At 36.9% G+C, this 23,389-nt stretch overlaps 1 protein-coding gene across 1 annotated transcript in view; it reads right to left on the bottom strand.

The window, feature by feature from the left end:
• The window catches only part of SDCCAG8 (SHH signaling and ciliogenesis regulator SDCCAG8), a 113,206-nt gene that overhangs the window by 30,319 nt on the left and 59,498 nt on the right, over positions 1-23,389 (bottom strand). The window contains exons 14-16 of the mRNA XM_075707547.1: positions 16,895-17,022; positions 14,674-14,782; positions 7,489-7,620 (exon numbers count right to left, since the gene is read on the bottom strand). Of these exons, the coding sequence (XP_075563662.1) occupies positions 7,489-7,620; positions 14,674-14,782; positions 16,895-17,022 (369 nt within the window). The remainder of the gene's footprint in view (positions 1-7,488; positions 7,621-14,673; positions 14,783-16,894; positions 17,023-23,389) is intronic.

Raw genomic sequence — 23,389 nt, 5'->3', positions numbered from 1 at the left:
CGTCAATCCTAAATTCTTTGACAGCTGATTTTTTGATAAAGGAAATACAATAAGTCTTACCTACATTAACTTCAGCAAAACATTAAATATCATGCCCCATCAGCAATCATTAACTAAACTGTTGTTGAAAAGTAACTGACTAAAATAAAGAGCACAGCTGACAGGAACAATTGAAGGTGAGGAAGAATTTTAAGTGGATTTCTTCAAGTTTAAACAGATTTTTGAATATTTTGAATTATGACTCAGCACAAAAAGTAGGAGTGGGCTGATCAATTTAAGAGATGTCATCAGCTTAGAGAAGGTCTGGGATACTGCACAGAAAGAAACAGATGACTCAAAAGATTGGAACAACAGAAACGGGATGCAATTTTATAGTGCAAAGTCTTACACTAGGGACTTCATGCATTCTCAGTTCATAGCAAAAGTCTCTGCTAACAACTTGAATTTACTTGGGAGGAAGAGGTCCTGGATGTACTTCTTGGATAGAGAAGGATTATCAGCTGCCAATATTACGCAGCTGTCAAAAAGGCAAATGTGATTGTAAGATCCATCAGACAAGGAATTTCCAGTAAATACATTAATTCCACCATACGAGATACTCAAATGCCCTCATCCAAAACCCTGTAGACAGTTCTGATTGCCCATATTCAAAAAAGATAAACAATCAGAAAACTGAGGGTGATGAAGAGTTTATTGCAAAAAGAACAAAAGAGGAAGGCTTCACTTATTAATCAGGAGTAGGACTGAAGAGATATAACCATTGTCTATAATTATCTGCATTATCAGTGCAGATAAAATAAAAGCAGAACAAAGTAACTACTTGCCCCAATTTTAGCTCAAGGACAAGTAGGTACAAGTCAAACACAAATACATTCAGACCAAAAATAAGAAGGATCCCAATCAGAAGATCAGCGGTGCTGGAAACAGTTGTCCAAATTGGAGCAGTGAGGCCTAATGACTTTTACAAAGGAGATCAATAAATTCTCAGAAGAATATATATACATATATTAAAAAAAATATAAAAAAAATTTTAAAAGTGTATATATATTTTATACACACACACACACACACACACTTAGTGGTAGCTGCAGTAGAGGAACACAGTATTCAGTGACCTAGAATACATCTTACAGAACATTATTAAGTTCTCTAAACATCTATCTGAAAACTGGGTGTGATATTTCCCTCTGCTTGTCATTTGCTTCTTAAGAACGCTAGCAACTTATCTGCATACTATTTGGTAGCGTTTTCTGAAGACCCTGTATTTCACTCTTGGTATACATTTTCAGGTTTTCTAACAACTAAGATATAAAAACAGTAGTTGGGGGCTTATATAATCTTATATAACTTATTAACTATTTAGAATGGGAATATTATACATATAAAAGCATAAATAATACATGTGTTTATATACATGCTATATATATAGACATCTATTTAAAGTGGGAGGAATAGACAAACGTATATATAGTAAGTAGACAAATGGCGAACTGGAGAGGAAGAACGAGGCAGAGATTTTGAACACGCCATTTCTATCCCAGTCCATGTGAACTGCATGCAAACACCCAAATATTAAACAGAAGCCAAACACACTTTCAGGCTCTGACAGGATTTGCAACATATATATGCATATGTGTGTATGTGTATACACATCATCTGTTGAATATCTCCTAATAGTACTTGTCTGGAGTATACATTTGTCAGCCTAAAATGTGAGTCTTTTAAACAGTAATAAAAACTTAAGTAATAGTGATAACCCCAAATTCTGGACAGAGCTGAGAGTTTTACCTGGCAGCACCACAACGCCAGAGACAACGACCACAAAGCTCTTTACAGATTCCTTGCATGAAAAGCTATACAAACGAGTCTGTCTCCAATTGTTACAGCAATCCTGTTACAGCGAACCCACACCAAAGGTATGCGGGTACGAATAATGATGCTCAGGAAAAAGTGGAGTATACTGCTCTTTAAACATTGAGGTGACTTTAATATCAAAGATCTTATGGACACTACATATGCTAATCTCTATTTTTCATATAAAAATTAATGCATTTTAAACTATTTTTATTCTACGCCACGCACTTTTATTCTATAACTGCATTTCAAAACAGATGATTGGTCTAGTAGAAAGGTATTAACAATTATCTCACTGTTACTTAAAAAAAATACTAACCTATCAGTAAAATAAAATTAAGGAAGACAATATAGTCAACAAAGAACAAACTGGACTGGAAAGAAAAATAAAGGTCTTTTAGGCAGTGATCAAAACTGAGTTGTTCTACCCATCATTATTTCCTAAAAAAACGTACAAGAGCTTTAGGCAGAAAATGTAAAATTTTAAATGCAACTTGATTGCTCCAAGTGTCAAGAAATAATTTTAATCAATTGTTCTACTGGAGATTTGCCAAAGAAATCCAAAAATCTCTCTTTAGAAGTATAATAGTGACAGCAAACCAGCTATTGTTATTTTATATATCAGTTACCTGAAACTGCTGGTATATTCTCAGCATATATGTGTCACAATTCTCATATATACGTGTTCTCTCATGCATACATGATCTCTCATACAGTTAGTAACAATGACAAAAAATAAATTTAATGGTGGGAAAAACCTTTAAAATCATTGTCAAACTGAATGTCACATTTTCTCTCTAACTCCTCGAGTGGTCCATTTAAGAATGCATTTTAGCTACTCTTCCAGATAAGCTAATCCATAAGAATCATACATTTCCCCATAGGTAGAAAACAAATATAATTTGTCACATGTTGTGCTATACAGACATTGCTGCACAGTTGCTGCACTACACTAGAATGTCTGAAGGGGAAGACACCCCAGGTAGTTGGCTGCAGACACATCTCAGCAACATGGCACATAGTTACGATTTGACACACATAGTCTTTATAAATCCAATGTCTATGAAGTCAAACAAATCTCCTTCTTATTTATAGTAACAGGCAAGAGCAGATCTCTGCCGTCTTGTTACACAGATGGTTGTAACATTTTTATAGTTAACTTACAACCACTGATGCCTGAGGAATAGACACACATCTGCCCCAAACTGCCAGTCCTGTAGGCTCTTCTTTTTAACTTTAGCTACCAAAAATACAGTCGAAATACATGCAACAGTCACCCCCAAAAAGCTACCACAACAAAAAGCCCCATACAAATTTTCAAAACATGTATTATTATTGTTAATGTTGCACAGATTGGACAGTGATCACACACATGACAACAAAAATAACAGAAATACCAACTCTAATCACCAAAACTAAAGTTTTAGTGAAAATTCATAGCCCCAGATCCCGTATACTGAACCTAGTTTGGAAAAATATTTGGAAAAAAACTCAGGAGAAGCTTCTAGATTTATGTTTTATTAAAACATTTCAAAAAATCCTCATACTTCATACAAACTACTGTCCATATGCTCTTTTTTGCTGCTTGATAAAAAATAAAGGCATGGCTGGCTCATCTTGAAAAAAGGAAAGTAATTGCTTAGGATTTTCTTCTCTTACTTGAAGACCCTACTCCGTATTTGCTGTATTTCCACACATCATCTGGGTCTTTAACAGGAAATGTACACAGAAAAGAACTAGCTATATTAAATTAAATGCTTCCCATTTTAGACACTGGCTGTCCACAGAAGAAATTCTCTAAATAGATGACTTACAATCAAATGCTTGCTTTACGACAAGAAGAACAGATGCAGAAAAGAAAAGTCATAATTGAACCTTGTACCTATAAGAGTTGTTAACTAAGTTCAGTGAAAGCTTAAATAGCCTGATGAAATCCTGACCCATGGCAGCTTGGGCAAATATTACTTATTCATAAATATGTTCCATTGGTAATAGATCTAGGCAGATTCTTGTCTTTTTCTTCTTGCTCCCCAAATCAGAAGAGAACAGAGCTTGTGAGAAAGTGGATCTGCATTTACAGAACTGGTATAACGACAGAGGTGAAAATGCATGCCTTGGAATTTGGTTTGAAAACCGATAAAGGAGAGGATGAACCACCATTATGTGCACAGTTACCCAATTAATTTGATTTTGGATTTTCCTTCCTCTGGAATCTATTTATTTTTTGTGCAGTGGAACACAGAAGGAAAATGGAAGGGTAGCTTAACCTTTTATTTTTCCTACATATTCCTTTTATTCTCGGCTAGCTTTCTATCTTTATTGCTGCCTTATAAGACATTCTGTATTTTCTGCTACCTGTTAATTTCTACTATGAACACAGATCTACAGAATGGGAATTTGAAGAAATTAATAATAAAATCTGCTTTCAGGTTGCAAATTTATACCAATGTGCTCTTTGCCACATAACAGACAAGAATTTATTTCTCCAAGATTCAGATCCATAAAGTCACACATGCTGACCAGCTCACTTCCAGTGGCACATCAGTGACCCTGTCATGTTAATTAATACTTTTGAGATAATCTACTTAGCCAAACAAATCACTGTCTGAAATGAAAAGTACAAAACTGCAAAAAACCATCAAAACAGGCACAAACTAATGTAAAAAAGTCATACCTGTATAGATCCACAGGGTTGCTGGATTAATATTAAATGAACATCTCCTCATAAGCTTTACTGCAGTCTAACGTGTCACCCTAGTCCTGCAAACTGTACATCTTTCAACCTAAGCCTGCCCCAATAGCATACATCAACTATATCATTTAGATGGACATCTGCTTCTTTTAATGTTGTATTTCACCGAGCGAAAACACACTGAAAGGGATGGATATTTGCATTGCATTGAAAAGACTGATTTAAAATAATCTTTAATGATAGCAATTTAAAGTAATATTTTTTTTAAACTTGCTTTATGTTATTTCAGATTATATTCATATAGCGCACATATTCATACAGAAAGATAGGAATGGCAAAGAAAGAGTTATCTTGTTCACTTTCAGGAAGGCAACTATCACAATCACCAAAATATTGTTGCTCTAAAAGAAATTCCAATTGATCAATTAGATCTTGCTCCTTCCACAAAATAGATATTATCAGGGCCTGTCATATTCTCCTAGAAGAACACAAATAGCAACAGAGATTTCTTCTTAAACAAATGTCACAATTCCTTATTATTCAAATGCAAATGTTAGGTCCCAAGTTAAGTCAAAATCATTTTGATACACAAGAAACTTTCTAAAGAGAGCCAGAACAACAACAGATAGAAAATTTGGTAGGAACTTACTTTGCAGGATTACATTGCAGAAAGAGCAGTGCTATTTGTAGCTGCATACAAAGGGGAAACATATTGTGTTAAGAAGTAATCATCCTTAACATTATTTTGCTGTGATTATTAGTATCTGAGTGATGAATGAAAATCTGAGGCAAAACTCATTATTATTACTTGTTCTTCTGCCTTTATTAATAGCACAGTCAGATCTGTGTTTTCAAAATCAGAAGAAAAAACACACTATTTTTATTTGTGGAAGTCCTTCAACATCAATACAAGGCACTGGGAGATTTATTTGTTGTAGTAGTTATATTTTCTGCTTTTCTTCATCTATATCTGAATACTTCATAGCCAATTTATATAATTTGGGAACTAATACTGAAAATCTATTACAGTTTTCAGATGGAAACTAAAATTAGATTACACTGAATTTTTAAAGCAGTTTATTATATCAGCCTTGTCACTTATTACCTGGATTTTAAATGAATATAGTGCAAGATCATAATTAAAAATATGTTAAAAGAGTCCCTTCTTAAAATGCTGGTAAAGTATACTGTTCATGATTCAAATACCTGATAATTTCTGCCATATTTACATATTCTAAAATATTAAATAGACAAATGCTATCACTGTCCTGTTTTCTCTCCTTGTTGTCAGCAAAACAGGAGCAGCAGGTAAGGCTCTGCCTGCAGCATGACCACTCTGCTTTCAAACCACTTTTCTGTTCTGGATTAACACTCTCAATCTTTTCTAGTGTATAATCATTGCTGCTGCAGCAGAGAACAAGCAACATTTTCCAGTAGATCTATTTGGTTCTGACAGAGGAAAGGTCGTCCTAAAAACTTACAAAGCAGTCTTGAATTCAACTACATACTAATAATTCTACAGAACAGCTAGGAGAGGGTGGGGGTGGGAAAAGAGATTTTTTTTTTTCCCCTGAAAGTAACCTTGAGTCCTCAGTGCATGTCCCCATATGCTAATAATCCACCACAAGTAAAGAAAGCAAAAGGGAGGCGAAATGAATGGAAAGATTATGTGGTCACATAGAGTAGGGACACAGGTGTAGCATTTTGAATTTCTTTGTTCTCTGAGCTATAAAGTATGATGACAATCCTGGGTTACAGGAGAACAGGATGAGGTACAGACAGAAATCTGAGAAAGAAAAGGAAAGAAGGAGGTCTGGATGACTGAAAAGAATGTATGGAGACGTTGCAAGAAACAAGCTGATACGGACAGAGAGAGAATGAAGAGGTGGCAGCAAAAAAAAAAAAAAGTTAAAAAAATCAATAGTTGAAAAAAAATGAGCGTACAAGACTGGCTGCTTCAAAACATGCAAGCTCTGTTCCTATCAGGTGGTCAGTGGTCAAAAAAAGCAAACAGAATTTTGCCCAGCCAGGACTATCTAGTCCAAATGAAGTTAAACTGCATTTTGCCTTTCATTACTGACAAAAGGTAGCCTGGCCGATTGGGTTTGCAGAATTGCCTCTCGGTCGTCTCCCTGCTTTATCCTCCACCTCCCCAACTATGCCTAAGATCTTTTCAGTGCCTGTTACAATGAATGTGGAGGGGAAAACAGAACAAGAGAGCATAGATGAACTTTCTGGTACCAGAAAGAAAAGTCTCCACAGTGATCTTTAAGGACATCTAATCCAAATCACAGCACAAGTCATTATCAGCCTGGACACTGTGTCCAGAAGAGTGGAACTATTCCATACTAGTCTCGCTGTAGCTGCTCCCTGCTCTTCCTGAGGAAGTCACTGCTTCTCAGAAAAGGCTAGTGGTGCCTGGAAGCTGTTAATGGTTCTCTGGTAACTAAGATCTTTAGTAAGATTTGTCTGTTTATACAAGTTTATACAAATTAAATATTACTGAGAAAGGTAAGATGGTAAAACCAAAAAATACACCTATTACATGGCATTACGGAATCCACATCTGCAGTCTACATTCATATTACGGAATAACCTTCTCTCTCCTTCCTCCATGCCCCCCCCCCCCGCCTTTTTTTTTTGATATGGTAAGATAATTCATCCAAGTTAGAGCAGATAACAGCCAAAGCAGCCCACACACATATGTACTAGGCTTAAATTCTTTGGAAGACTATGTTGTTCAAGCTTTCCTTTTATTTATCCAAAATGGCACAAGCAAAAGATGTTATAAAAAAACTTGACAGAAAGCTTGGGAAGGAGTGGTCATTTTCATAAGGAAAGAATATTACTTTCAAACAAACCTAGTGTCATTTTTATGTTTACATAACACAACAGGTACAGTAGAGCATACCACATACTGACAGATTAACAGGACCTCCTACCTCGACTTCATCCTCTCGTGCATTCTCCCATGCTGGATACATTGTTGGTCCAATTCATCATTCCGTTTCTGCATCTTCTCCAATCTGCCATGAAGATACTCTTTTTCCTGACTAAGCTGGTTGACTTCAGATCTGGAGAAGTAAAACACAGCGATGATGGATGTTGTCAGATTTCATCCTGCAGTGTGCCATCAATATGTGGCTTCAGCATTTATAAAATTTCATACATGTATATGTAATGCATAAACAGGCTATTACTAGAACTTACAGTAACAAAACACTTTCAAATAATCTTAAGACAAAAGAACATGATGCTGTAGGGTATCTGGTAAGTATGCCAATGGCAATCAATCAGTCATAGGTTGGCTATGCTAATTTCAGCCTAATTTAAACAGGCATGTCATTTGGCATTATGCCTTGATGTTAAATAAGATCAATAAATGTAAATTCATACTTGTTAAGCAAGAATTTGGCAAGCATTTTGAATTTCAAGAACATTTCAAGTTCTTTATTATGTCCAGAGAAGGGCAACGAAGCTGGTGAAGGGTCTGGAGCACAAGTCTTATGAAGAGCAGTTGAGGGAACTGGGATTGTTTAGTCTGGAGAAGAGGAGGCTGAGGGGAGACCTCATCACTCTCTACAACTACCTGAAAGGAGGTTGTAGTGAGGTGGGCGTTGGTCTCTTCTCCCAAGTAACTAGCAATAGGACGAGAGGAAATGGCCTCAGGTTGCATCAGGGGAGGTTTAGATTGGATATTAGGAAAAATTTCTTCATGGAAAGAGTGGTCAAGCATTGGAACAGGCTGTGGACTTGGTAATGTTAGGTTAATGGTTGGACTGGATGATCTTAAAGGTCTTTTCCAACCTAAACAATTCTATGATTCTATGAAACGATTCTATGATTAGTAAAGCTAACATCTAATTTAAAAAATGGCTACTAAAAACTTGTTCAACCTTTACTGCACTGTACAGGTTGAACTCTCAATAGTGGTACTGTTTTAGAAACCTTAATAACCTTATATGCCCAAAATACCATTACACAGATTTAAAAACAAAAACCAAAACCAAACCAACACATGAAGAAGAAAATGAATAAAACCTTAAGAAACAAGGGCCAAATCATACAGGCACGCCCTAATCTACATAAAACTTGGCACAGCCTTTAAGAAAATTAGTCACTTCTAGCAATTCTTATTCTTCACGGGTGAGCAGAGACAGCAGATCCATAAATGACCTGGGACTACTACTTGCTACATCTCTAACCATCAGCCCATGGAGAAACAGGCATGAGCTGTTTCTTAATATCAGGAAAAGATCTCAGATTAAATTGTGATAAAATATACATTATGCACTTGTACAGTTTAACTCTTTGGAAAAGGTTAATGAGTACATGTCAGAATCTGCTATACCATCAGAAAGTAAGAATCAAAAGCAAGCAAATTTGTTTTACGGCATCTGCCACTCCAGATCTTGAGGTTAAAAAGCTTCAGAGATATCTTTAAATCATAAACTTAAATATGCTGCAGTTACAGCAGAAAGATACTTTACCTTCCTGGCTGTTGCAGAATGCAACAACAACTGACATTCTGAAAAATACACACAAAGTGCAGGGGGGAAGGAATACTCCTCCCTCGAAAACATGTTGTTACACTGACAAGTCAAATCTGGAAATGACAACATAATCTTTTCATGTTTAAATAGAGAACAATACATGGTATCATCTGTGAATCTAAAAGAACTTAGCAAGGGAAACTTTGGAAGAAGGCTGTATGTAACTGAATTTAGATAGGGAGTTACAGTTCTATTAAGGAACATGACTGACAAACACATCAGAATTGTGCTGATGTATTTGTACATCAAACTTAAAAGCACAGGAGTTTCCTAGACAGGTACGTAACAGTGGGCAGGATGTTACAGGAAGGTAAGTGAAGTCCAATTTTCACACTGATCATTTAAGAGAAATACTAGTAACTTAAATGTCAGCATTAACAAAGTATTGTCAGTTGGACCAGTTGTTACCACACAGTATGAATGCAGTCTGGACCTGATACTGACACTGTAAGAAAGACAATCAGTGGATAAAAGCAAAGGTCCGCTGCAGAGCAGCTCAACAGAGACCTGACGTAACAAAGCCCAACCAAGTGGTACCAGGGACTAAACTGAAGATTGCGTTCCTTTTTTGCCAGCAAAATGCAACAACAACATTTGCCATGTGGGAATACTGTAAATTATCATGTTTGTAGGGTTTCCCAACTGGGGGATCCTGCTGCTTCTTCTGTATTTATATGTGGCTGTCTCATTCACAGAAACAGCAGAAGCAACTTTCAAGGTAGTAGAAATCTCAAAGTTTTAAAGGGACTTATTCATCTCCAGCATATTTGAAGGTGCCTGAAGTCTTTCTGGAAAGATCAAGGGATTCAAATCAACCAAAACCAAAATGCGACTGAAAATTACAATTAATGAAACAAAAGAAAGTACTGAATTCATTGAAAATATGAGTAGCATGATCTCTAATCTCTAAAATACAGCTCTAAATGCCTGATGCTTTGAACCATGTTACTTGTGTTCTCTTCTCCTAAAACATCTCTTTTGTAATTACAGCTGAATTCAGAAAAAAAAAATTAATTCCAGTTAAAATACTATTTACACAAAGTCCCTTCCAAGAAAATATCTAACACTCTGTCCACCCAGATTCAAGTATTTCCTTACACTGAAACTGAAAAAAAGACTCCCTCTGCATCTTTAAATATACACCACTCATTGTCCTGGTTTCGGCTGGGATAGAGTTAATCTTCTTCCTAGTAGCAGGATCCTCAGTTTCCAAAGATTAAGATAAAACAGTTAGTTCTATGCAATATTTAAATAATTTCAAAATTGTTGGTTTTTAAAAAAAAAAAAATACCAAACCCAAACCAACCATAGTCGTAATAAGCCTGAACAACTGTACTGAATGTGATAGCACATTTATACTAGGAGTAACAATTCCACCCAGCCAAGGGCAGCACCAAGTCTGCGTAAATGCTTCTGAATCACCCTGCTCCCAAGCTGTCACAGCAGGGACAGAAAAGAGAGGGGGGCAGGTGCCGAAGTACACAGTGCTGAACTTCAGAGATAGCCCACACATAATGCCAGGGACAGAGGTAAATTAGAAAAAAAACCTATGCACTAAGCACTAAGTCTGATAGATCCAGAACAACTAAAGGACACAGCACAGACATGCTGATGTTGCTCCACAAGAGCTACTCTGGGTCCAACAGACCGAGCAGTAAGCTGTGGTGGACTTAGAAGAAACTGAAGCGTGCAGATATTTGGAGTGCCGCCATCTGAGCTGAACTCTGCGTGGAGTTGCACTTCTGCAGACTCAGATTGGCCGCACAAGTCATACAGTCATGTTAATGTATCTGTGTGCACGTCTGAGATCTGACAGACTCAAAAGACCTGTATGAAATCAGTATTATTGCGAAACTGCACAGAGCAAAGCTACAACGTCACATGAAAATGTAAAATACGTGCTTGTAAGTAGATGGGTAATAGATTTTACCAAATCTCATTTACTTGTCACTGTGTTAAAAATAACTGATGATGACCGGGGGGAGGACAGGGACAACAACAAAAAAACCCTCTATACCTCTGCATCCATTCGACTACCAAGAAAGCCTCAACTTCTATTTAAAAACAAATTTAAGTTTTTATCTACCAACTTTGCTCGAAGAGTCTTGGGGAAAAAAAACCCCAGGTTCCTCCAAAACATTCAAATATTGGAGGCAAAGAGACAGCAAATGTTAAATAGTCACAATTCAAAGTGAGTCTTAAGATATTTTCAGGATGAGCTCATTTTTGAACACTAAGGTGGCAATGCTGCCTTTACTCCTCTGAACTACCTTTTGCATTGCAGCGCTTTTTAAGCGCTGCCTTTTCCTACTCTTAAAAGCAATTGTTAACTTGTACAGCAATTAAATACATGCTCTGAAATATTTTCTGCTGACACAGTATTGTTGCATGTAATTTTAATGACTGATCCTTCAGACAGACTGTTTCACATATTCATACGGCTACCTTCAACAAACACTTCACTCCTGGTATTGAGCACGATGACTGCAGTCAACCAAACACGCAGAAAAATAGTTCAGCCGGGTGTGTGTTCTTTACTTCAATTAAACTCACACAGTTGGATGCCTACTGTTGCCAAACCAGTAATATAATTTATACATTATAGTACAAACAGTAAAACTACACTAAAAGTCATTTAACAATATTTATAACACCATAAAATACAGTGTTAAAATATATGAACTGCAATATGTACCAAAATTATAAAATTTGTTTCTCATCATCAGTGATTAAAACCAGGATCATTGCTCCAGCTTCAATACTCACAACCCTGGTGACAGATTAGAATTCAAATCTTAATGATCAATTTACAATTAACAAGATAGAAGTGAAACAAATTAAACCAACCATTATATATAACGAGACCCAATGGACTCCCATTGTTCCCCTTAATTACAAAACGCAAATCACAAATACACAGTGGGTAGTGTTAAGCATTAATCTACAACCTAGAAACTCAGACAGTGACAATCAGAGAAAAAAAAAAGAACAAAATAACAGAGCAGAAATCAACAAAGGACTATATTTTTAAACATGCCTATGCATACAAAAACCTTCACAGACACTATCTTCTTTCTGCACAGTTTGAGGGGTTTATAATTTGTCTGACATTGTCTTTCCGAAGCTTTTCTAATCCTATGTAGGGGGTAGCTCACAAAAATGGTTCCAGCTTACATATAAACAAGAAAACTTCAGTTTAGATTTCTCAGAAAACATGTGTTAAATATAAAAATATACATGCAATTCAGAGGCGTCCCATGTAAATTGTGCAAATATGTAGTTGTCACAGATAAATTTGAAATGCCTCTTATTACAAGTGGGCCCTTTACTTCCTACCAAGCCCTCCAAATTTTACATAAAATTCCTCTTGCATCTGTTATGAAAAAAGCTCAAGTGTTTTACCAATTAAATAATGGTACTGCTACTATACTATTATTTTTTAACCCCATGGAAATTAAGGCACAAAGATTCTAGAAGTATAGCAAGAAAACACACATGCAGGTCCAAAATTCAGGTTTATAAGGCCACTACATCAAAAACATGGGAAAAAATGTTTTCCATGCAAATAGGGCACACTGCTGCTTCATGATCTGCTTTTACTAACGTACATGAGAACTAAGCTATAAAATCTTCCCAAAATGATTATTTCTTTTCCAGAAGACAAAGCTACAGCATCCTGTCCCAGAACTGTGGTTTTACACTATATCCAGTGACGATGAGCATGAAGACTGCCTTTCGGAGAGATGCTACTGAAAGATATAGACTGATCATGCATTTAAAACTTTGCCGAAGTAATTTTCTCCATGTGATCAGGACATCAGATCACTTTCTGAAGTCATCTATTAGTTTTTCATTTTCCACCACCTCCAGTTCCACCCTTCTGTTCTCATTTTCACATGCTTTCTTTGTCCCTACCTATTTCTCCATTCTTGTTACTGACTGCAGCAGCTCCCACTCCAGCAAAGGCAAGCTCAAGCTATTTTAGGGCCATTTCTCAGAACTGCTTTCATACATTCTTCCATACTGTTTCTTGTGCAAAATATACCACTTTCTGGAGATCCAAGAGGGCACCTTTTCCCTTTTTCAGGTTCTTGACATAGTCAGCTAATGCTGCTAGGTGGAGAAACACTTGGCAATCGCTGGTATTTATTTTCAGAGAATAATGTGTTTTCACAGTATGTTTTCTGTCTTTCCTTCATCCTTTTACAGTTACTAGTCTGTGACTGTGAGCTCTAGCAACAAAGTCTGTGTGCATTTTTATTGCTGGAATAATAATATGATTTGAATCTATTTAGATTTTGTATTACTTTAGCAGAGGAGCTCTGCTTTTTCAGAAGAAAAAATTCTGTTTGCTCCTCTCTCAACTACCCATCACAACATTTGCAAGGGAAGATAGCTTACATTTCCTCAAGTTTCTCATTTCTCCCCCAAACACTCTGGATGGGATTCACTCCCAACTTCAGCCACTTAACAGCTAGTCAGTGGAAAGTAGCATGGACAGTGGAGGCCAGTACCTATGGGAAGCTTCATATATTTTTTTTTTTTATAAATATATATATTTATCTATATATCTGTCATCTACTTACATCATTCTCCTTTAACCATTCCTGGAAACAAGATACTGGGATAAATGAGGTCTCTCCCTGAATGAGTGTTGCCCCTGTTATGTTGCCTCCACAGAATGATTAAATTTGCCCAGCAGAAGAAGAATCCTATCTTGAAAACCAATTTTATCTTTGCTTAAGTATTTTCCATATTTCACATAAGCGAGATGTATCCTACCCTTAATTACCGAATTCACTTTGCATGAAATTTATTGAAGTTGCAGAATGCCAACTCACCAACTTAAGTCCTGTTCACTACTCTAAATACAAACCCTGCAGAAAGTTTCAACAAAGAGACTATTTTCACACTTAACCATGGAAAATCAAATTATTTACTAGCACAGAACTACAAAATAAATATATTTTTTTTTTAAAGATAGTCCTGTCCTACAGAACTTTTAAATAGCTTCCAGGTTGTGTTCTATTCCTGAATTTTTAATGGTTTTGTATTTAGACCTGCTATTGATTTTAACAAGCGGCAGCAGAATCAGAGCTTCAATGACAAGCAATTTTGATGACAATTATTTCAGAGGTAATTATTCGGTGTGTAGTATTGTGAATGGAGCTGTAAGTAAATAATTAAACCAACAGACTTCAGTATTGAGAACTTAAAATATTTAGTATTTTTCATATAGTTTCACATAGACTCAAATTGTAGCTCTGTTAACAATTTTCCACTTTTTATATTAAGAATATGAAGATCAGGAAGAAAACAGTATGCAATTTTTATATTGGAATTGTCTAAGAAATTTGAAGTAACAGCCAGAAACATAATCTGAAAAGCGGAAAATTAGAATTACCCTGGATAAAAATCCATCCGTGTTTCTTAAGTGGCATATATTATATTGAGATGATGTGCAACACCTGGGACAAGATGAATAATAATATTAAAACACACACACCGAAAAAAAAAAAAAAAAGGAAGCATGTCCTAATAACAAAAGGGATAGGATAAGAAAAATACACTAACCTGTATTTTTCTGACATTTGTTCCAACTTCCTTGCCAACATACAACATTCTTCCTTTAGTTTTGCTATGAATGTATTCTGGGAGGTCAGCAGTGAATCCAATTCATTTACTAGAAATTATAAAAGTATAAAACTAGAAATTTGTTTTACAATTATATACATTTATAGATAATTTAGGAACAATTTTATATATTCTTAATTTCTTTCCTCTAGATCCTTCTGGTTTTGGTATGTTTTTTAAACTTCAGCTACTTGGACATGGAATTATAACACCATCATTCACCACATAAAGGCTACATGTCAGAATAAACTAACATAAAGTGTTAAAGCGATGTTGCCACTGAATCAGGTCTTGTATGACAAGAATCACCATAAAGACTACATATCTAATCTGGTAGTTTTGCTTTTTAGCCGGAAGTTCATTAACAATTCTGGGAGGAATCAAATTGGCAAGCCATGCCTTAGCAGCCTTTTGCTTGCTCAGCTGGTGCAGAGGATACACTGGCAACCCAAACACTCACACTGTAGACTCGTTTCATTCTCTCCTTAAAAAAAGCAGTTATTTTATTTACTGTGTCCTGTGCTTACTATGATTAATGTATTTTTTTCTCTTTAATGATAAGATATAGACTTATTATCCAGTGACAGGTGCAGTGAAACCATTTTATAAATTAATTTTCAGTTTGGACTGCACCAAAACTTGTGACCTAGAAATCAAGCATCTTTATTCTTTCAAAAGGAAGATACCGCAAAATGATGTTTCTTGATTTCTGCTTTCAAAATCAGAGAGAGACCATTGTTACCCAAATTCCTTGTATGCGTGTAGGTTCATAATACACAAGGGTTTCTTTATGTACATAATAAATGACAATCGTTTTCAACTCCTCTTAATTCTACTAGAGATATATAAAAAACAAACTCAGCCTTAATGTTGTTTGCTTTTTGTATACTGGGACAATTTATGCACCAGGAGGGTAAATTACACATCTCTTGTGCAAAATTACACTTGGTCATATGCAGATGTGCTGGCTAGAGTAGGGAAAAATGATTCTGAGAGCTTCTCTTCTTTTCCTACTGTGTAGACAGCAGCCATAATGTAGCTGTTTGCATTCCCTGAACACACGGAAAGGTCCTCTAGTACCGTGATAATGCTGCAAAAAAGGCAGGAAATCAGATGGCGGATGTAAATGTGCCTGCTACCTCCAGTATTATCTGACACTGCTTAGGATTAATACAGGCTACATCATTTTTCTAAAGGTATTGCAGGACCAAGGGGTAAAGATGGTATTTGATTAAACATATGAATATACAATGTTCCATAAGAGCTGAAGCTCCTTCTTTCCATGCTCATGGGTTAGAGATTTCCTCTCTAAAAATTTCTTTGTTTGTTTATAATATGCGCCTTTATTACTGTTGTTGGCATAGTACTTCACAGTAACAAAAGTCTTTGCTTGCTTGGAAAACCCATTTTACTTCCAGATTAAAAGGTTAGAAGTTATCGATCAGCCAAGTCAATGCAATGAAGTCTCCTATCATGAGAACCTGAAGTATGCAAGGGATTAAACATCTTTCTTCTAGATTGAGCGGGGGGGGGGGGGGGGGGGGGCACATGGTAATGCTAAAAATGTTTGAGGCTGCAAAGATTAAATAAAGGAACATATCAATTTGGAGCCAGTGAATTACATCCAGCTGCGACAGTGAATTAAGAACCGATTAATGGCTAAAGCTTTTCTCCAGTTTGGATGCCGAAGCAAACTCATTAAGCTTTTAGAGTAGCTATAATGTGTGTACTGTGGGAACTGTTCAATGCTATTCAGGAGACTTTAACTGTAAGCTCAGAGCATTTCCCGCAGAGCTTCTGATGCTATTTTCTTTATATAACATGTGTGCCTGAAAATCCAGCCAAAAACAAGCCCTTTGTTTTTCTACTTTGTTGTGGTCTCTCTCAGCTTTACGTTTCTTGAACACAGGTAAATAAACTCATAATCCAGATGGTGCAACAGATGTGAGAGCAGCACTCTGAAATCAACAGACAGTGGGCAATACTTTCCATTTTCTCTTTTAAACGCTAACTAATATGTAATTCGGAATCTCCGGTGTAGTTAGCATCTGCTCCCTTCGGCCAGCCAAAGGTTACAGGTGTTCCTGATGTCATTTCACAGTAAGGCGTGGGCCTGGCTTGTGAGTGAGTGCCCAGGCTCTAATCTTTCCCTACCACCTACCAGTTTTCTCATGCTGGGCCTCCATTTGCTGCATCTTCTGTGTCAGCTCCTGCTCTCTTTGCTGGGCCTGAAGGGCTCGGGCCTTTGCTTCATTGCTAATGCTTTGCTGAATGCTCTCTTTCTCCAATCTATAAAAAACCCAAATAGGAAATAAAGAAAAATAAAAATCATATACTGAAGATGATAAATTAAAAAGGCAAAGCAGGACATTCAATTAATAATAATAATAAAAAAAATCTGGCCAAGCTTTTCACATTAAACATTCCCCTCCCACTTCAGGTTATACAAACTGACCTTTTTCTCTTGCAATGTCAAACATTCTCCAGTGACTAGTAGAAAATGGATAAAAAAATATGATCTATTTCCCGCGCAAAAATTAGCCTTTCAGACAAAAATATGCTTTTATTTTTAAAAATTTTAAACATGACTTCTTTTTCATAAGGAAGCTCCCCAACATCCACTTTGCATTGAACAGATTATTTGCATTTTCTTTTAAATGCTATTTATTTAATTCTGCAATGAAGCTTAGGGACCTGACCCTGAGATGGACTGGTTCCCAGTGAACCAGCAGGAGCTAAGTCAATGGGAGTGATTGCCACAGTGCTCATAATACAGCTTCTCTGAAAGCTTAATGAGTTTTTTTAAGCAACCAAACAAGTTTTAACTATTAATTTATGTAAATAGGAGATGAATGCATCCATTACAATAGAGAAGACTGTTAGCACCACACAGGCCCAGCCCCTTGTGGTTCTGCTCGCTGGGGGGTTGTACAGGAAGGTCTAAAGCCCAGTACTATTATCGAAGTACGCAAGCAAGAGAGCAATTTACTTGACCAGATATGCAAGATGGGGCAATCTACTCCTGAGGCAAAACAAATGCTAGACTACCACACTCCAATGAAGCATTTTATTTAATGCAAGCCAAGCAAAAACAGCATGGAAAATGAAACCCAAAAAGATATATGCATATAAATTAGAAAAGGTCCTAAACTGCAAATTCATATCTAGACTTTCCCAAAGGTCGTGAATATTTATCTGGTGCACACTAGGATCCAGATTCAAAATTTCAGTGAGTTCACACATTACAAGGATTGATTTCTAGATTTCAAATGACATATATGCACACACTTTTCTACTGAAACTGCATTTAATAGCCTGAGATAGGTTTCAGTAAAGTCTTATAAACGTGTTGTTTTATTCTAGAGATAATACCTATTTCAGGGGACTACGAAACAGAACACGGGCATAGATCATGTAAGGATAAAGCCACATCTCATGTGGTTGCTGCACTTAACCTTTGGATTGGTGCCTAATAACCCATCCGAGATATTGCAATATCTCAGCATGACACACACAATGTTAAATCTTCTCTCTTAAATTTACCCCAAAGCAATACAAATGGTGGGTCACATTACACTAATGCCAGGTCCTGATGTTGCAAGCCCTACCTTAGGCAAAACTCCCTTTGAAATCACAGACACTTTTTTCTGAGGTAAGACTGAGAATGATTTGACACAGAGAATACATTTAGATAGCAAGAATATTATAATGTTAAGGAAACAAAGCACATTTTTCACAGAAATTTCATACATTGAACTGCACTTTCTCACATCATTCTCAGAATTACTTCATAACCATATTGGGGCTATCCTAACAGGTGATGCTTGCGTCATTTCCTAAGCCTAAGCTCCAAATACAGAAAGCATTACTATGAAAAAAATCTTTCCATATTTGCTGGGAACCAGTCTATTTAAACCCCTTCCCCGCTTCCAAACATCTTTTACCTTCAGACAGTTATCATGAGCACCAGACAGCTCAAAAAAATGCACCAGCACCCAGCACATCCCCCAGATGGTTTCAGCTAAAGGAAGTGGCAGTAGCACAGTAGTTTAATAGTGTCTCATGTGAGATGGCTGTGTGCGGTTGGGTGCTGTGCTGTCATCTGGCACACAGCTGGCTGGCTAGCATTCTGCTGGGGGTAGCCTTCAGCATGTATCAAGCTGCACAGCTCAAGCTACCAAGACAAGCCTGTAAAGGTCCATTCCTCATTGCTAGCGTCCCTCCTGTCAAACACATGCTAATGGGCAAGTTCAAAGTACATGGAGAATCTGCTGCCACCAGAAACACTCTCTCGCTAAGGGGACCCATCCAAAAAAGCCACTCACCTGTGCTACTTACTGTATACAGCAAACTAGTAGGAGCTCAGAAACCATGGGTGCATGGTGAGTTCTCTATAGCTGAAGAGTATATGGGGTGGGTGAAAATAGGTGAGTTTATACAGTGGATAAAAGTTCAGCTATAAGACTAGGAAAACACAGGTAAGTCTTATGCAGAAGGGTAGCTGACCAGCCTCAATCTTAGCACCTAGAAAATTTTGGGATTGAGACACATCCAGTGCCACATAAAGAGCAATATCTGAGGTGCCTAGAGCCGCTGGGGAACGAAAAAACTTCCTGGAGCCAAAGCTGTCTCAACTGAGCGGCAAGTCTTTCACCCACACTTTGAGCTGGCACCTTTCCTGCTCTCTAAGTTCAAACTCTCTGCCCTCCTACAGAAAATTTTCCCAACACATTTTACATATACAGAGAAAAAAGAAAAAAAACCCCAACCCAACAACAACAAAAAAACCCCCAACATGGCTAAAACACGAAGAAGGTGGCCCAAGAGATTTCAGGAACTATCGGTAACATTCCTGCTACAACCAGCAAATACTGCAGGAGTTTTAGAAGGTTTGACACTGGTTACTGATTTGCAATTAGTCTGAATTGTGAAAGAAGGGAAGCTTGATTTAAGAAAAAGCAAAGCTATGGACTGTAGACAGAAGGAAACGGTTATACCCCTCCAGCATTAGTGTTAAGACATCAGGAGTTTCCTCCTACAAAAACTTCAGAATTTCCCATATTGACTAAAGGAAAACACAGAGACAACGTAAAGCAAAGCAACAACAGACTAATTTTGGTGACACAGGTAAGATCTGAATCAGAAATGACAGCTAAAGATTAATTGTACCAGAAGTTTTGAAAGCATCATCTACAGGTATCAAGAAAAGTGGACAGAGTGGTTAAACTGCAGCAGCCTGTTCTCTACTAGAATGCAAACACTGAATCAAAATTGGAGACAGTAGCAAAAAATTAGTTATTTCACATAGTATCCATCATAAAACACTAAATAAATGCCTATCTGATAATAATTCTGGATTTGGCCATAACATTGATCAGTTTTACTACAGCAGAAGCGCTGATTGAACTCATGGTGACTTTCATTTTTGTGCCATAAAGTCAGAAGCCACCAAAGACTCATTCACATGGAGGCAAGCTCAAGCTCTCTTTGAGCCCTGTTCTGAAGTGCAAGTTTTCCACAGCAATTTTTGTCCAAAACGCTGGTTGTTTTGAGCCTGAGTTACGGCTGTCAAGAGCAGCCTACTTAGTTAACTTGTTCACATATCTCAATGAACTGGATATTGGTTTGCAGTGACTGAAAACTATGCTTTCTGAATATTCTTGACAAAACAAAGGGCACAGTAAACTATATCTTATAGCACAAGAAAAAACAAGATTGCCATCACTTGCAAACCTTAAAAAAATCCTTGCTGAAAATGAAGTGAAAATTCACTTCAACCTCAAAGTTAACATAAAAGTACACTGGCTGAATGTGAGCCACCAAATTTAATAAAAAACCCCTTTCCCATCACTAACAAACAAAAACTGGATCACAGATCCATTTTCAGTAGAAGACTGCTCTCTGCCAAATGGCTTCCCAGTAAAGAAAAAGGAAGGATGTAAAGACTAGTGAATGTGCAAGTCATATTTGAAATAAATAATAGCTCATCGATTTTTGACTGTAAAAGAACAGAACTTACATTGATAAAAGTTTGGATTTCACAACGTAGTTCAATAGTAGGTATTTCTGAGACTCCCTTTGCTTTGGTAACAGTAAAAATACAAAATGAAAAAATAGAGGATGAGTCTCAATGTAGAATTAGACCTCTGATTGGAGGTTGCCAGTAAGTCTTCTGACAAAGCAACTATGATATGAAGCAGCCATGCTTCCTATATTGATTATTTGATTTTTCCATGAGATCAACATGTGGCATTTTGTAAAAAGCTAATGGATCCATTAGTAAGGACTATGAACCTAACTGGACAAATTAAAATACTCTAGCAATTATCCCAGTTTGGTGGTACGCAAGGGGTTATCATAACCTTATTTTTGACATCTTCATTTCTTAAAAATTATAGTTAAAAATGTAATTATAAAATATTTTAGGCTTTCATATATACTTCCTTTAAACTGGACTTCATAAATTATTAAGGCATTTAGCATTCCAAATATTTGAGGTATCTGAACTAACAAGACTATTGGTCTAAATAACAACCAGTCTTGGAACTCAGCATCAACACTCATACTTGGGCAGCAAGAGGTCCAGTCGAGCCTAACACTGATGCTTTTACTACATGCCTCAATGGCTGAGCACAGACCTCTTCCCAAATAACAGGTAGCCAAGAGTGCCAGCACTGTGAACTTCTGCACAATAAATCCCATCAGAAGAGGGAAAGCACTCACCTGAGGGTTCCCTCAGCTCTTCCAGAGGAAATGGGCTTCCTCTCCCAGTACTTCTGAAAATAAAATGTGTAGCACAAGCTTCTATACACCAAATGGAAAAACAGTTTTGCAAAGGTACCCAAGCACTTAATTCCCAGTATCTTTTAACAAAATCTGGCCTGCGGGCACTCAAATCAATTAAAGCAATTTTGAAAATAGGACTTGAAAGCCTACAAGTATTAGGAACTCTAAAGATATTAGCCAATAGCTTTGGGTGCAAAGGCCCAGCAATGTTTTATGCAGACTACTTTGCAAGCCTTCCACCATACAGGTCTAGTGAACTGTCCATTACAAGCAGCTTTCTGAACCATCTTCTCATGGGTTATTTCATATTATTTCAGCTACAGGTGTCAAGGGAAGAATGAAAAATCAGAGCATATCCTTGCTCTTCTCTCAGGCTACAGGTTAAAAAACCCCACACAGCAACATTCATGGTAAAAAAAAAAAAAAAAAAGGGACTAAAAAAGGACTAAAACCTGAAATGAGAGGTCACAATACCTACCCTATTCTGTAAGGGGAAACATAAGAAAAACATTTGCAGTGTCTTAGTTTACTATTAGAAAGCATTCAAATACCTCAATGATAAAGGTCATAAAAAAATGTATATAGAATAAGATCATATGTTGGGTCTGAACACTTCACAATTTTCTTCCCTCTGTCCTCCATATGTATCTTCATAAGTATGTCATACACAGAATGATAAGGGCTCATTTTTTTTTCGGGTCAGCAGACAAGCCTAAAGGTTGGTCTGCAAATATGAAAAAAAAAAAATACAATTTACCAAGAAGTCATTCTCCCCGCAAATGGTCTTAAATAATTTTCTCTATTAATGCAAAACTCCTAAAACTGCTTTCGGACCTGCCTTTCAATTTAACAACACTGCAGTATCCTGTTCAGCTATTTATCATGGAGAATGTGTTTATAGACTTTTATCTTATGCTATCTGAAGTCTTAGTATTTTCAAACATTTAGGTAGGGATACACCGCAGTAAGACTCCAAATTCTGCACATAATACCCCAAATTCTGCAGTAAATGCTGCTTTTAAGTGTAGTTACGATTCAAAATTAGTAATTTCCACACCTTCTAAATTAACAGAGCTCTAGAGCGTGTACCTTGCAAATATGTTTCGATCAAGTCAATAATAAGACTCAGGGTCACCAGATTTCTCCCTTTTCCTTAAGTCAGGCTTCTAGGAACCTTTTGTTCAGCATTAATTGTTTTGGTTATCTTCCTCTGTATTTTCATCTAATCGGTCCTTGTTAATATCTAGGATTGCTATGACTAGAGGACATAGCTGGACAGTGTTTCCTGGTTTCCTCTTATAAAACACTGTAGACTTTTTGCCATCCAATTTTTTGTAATAAAGGTTTTGATTTTTTCAGTGCATGTGTAAATCCGCCCCAGCACGTTTGGACTGGGTGGATTTTACGGCTCTTGGTGCTTTTACAGGGCAGAGAGAGAGGCATGAAATGAATGTTCTTATGTCAAAAAGATAAATAAAAAAAGATGCACACGTACATGCTTGTGCAAGAATTATGTAGAAATACCTTTTAAAAGCATCATGATCGGGTCATTTCTTTAAACCTCTCCAAGGAGCTGAAAAATTGCCCTTCCTGTATCCCATTGTGGGAATTACCCACTGAGTTGCTCTTTATGTCTGTTTCTGGGAGCTGACCGGATGCTGATTCTGGAGCTGGCTGCCAGGTCTTCTCAGTGGAAAGCTCAAGTTTCTGGAAACTGCCCCAGCCAGCACACTGTGTTTGGTGAGCTTCAGTACAATCTAGATTTGCATGGTCAAATTTTGCAGAGACCTAATTATTAATTTAATTGGTAGAACTGGAGGACTGTGTCATTGTTAAGGATGCATGTGGTCCTATTCATGAGAATTGAGGC

Source organism: Pelecanus crispus, chromosome 3, assembly GCF_030463565.1.
Source record: "Pelecanus crispus isolate bPelCri1 chromosome 3, bPelCri1.pri, whole genome shotgun sequence".
Taxonomy (NCBI): domain Eukaryota; kingdom Metazoa; phylum Chordata; class Aves; order Pelecaniformes; family Pelecanidae; genus Pelecanus; species Pelecanus crispus.
The sequence above is the reverse complement of the archived record's forward strand: the minus strand, read 5'-3'. Positions and strand labels throughout refer to the sequence as shown.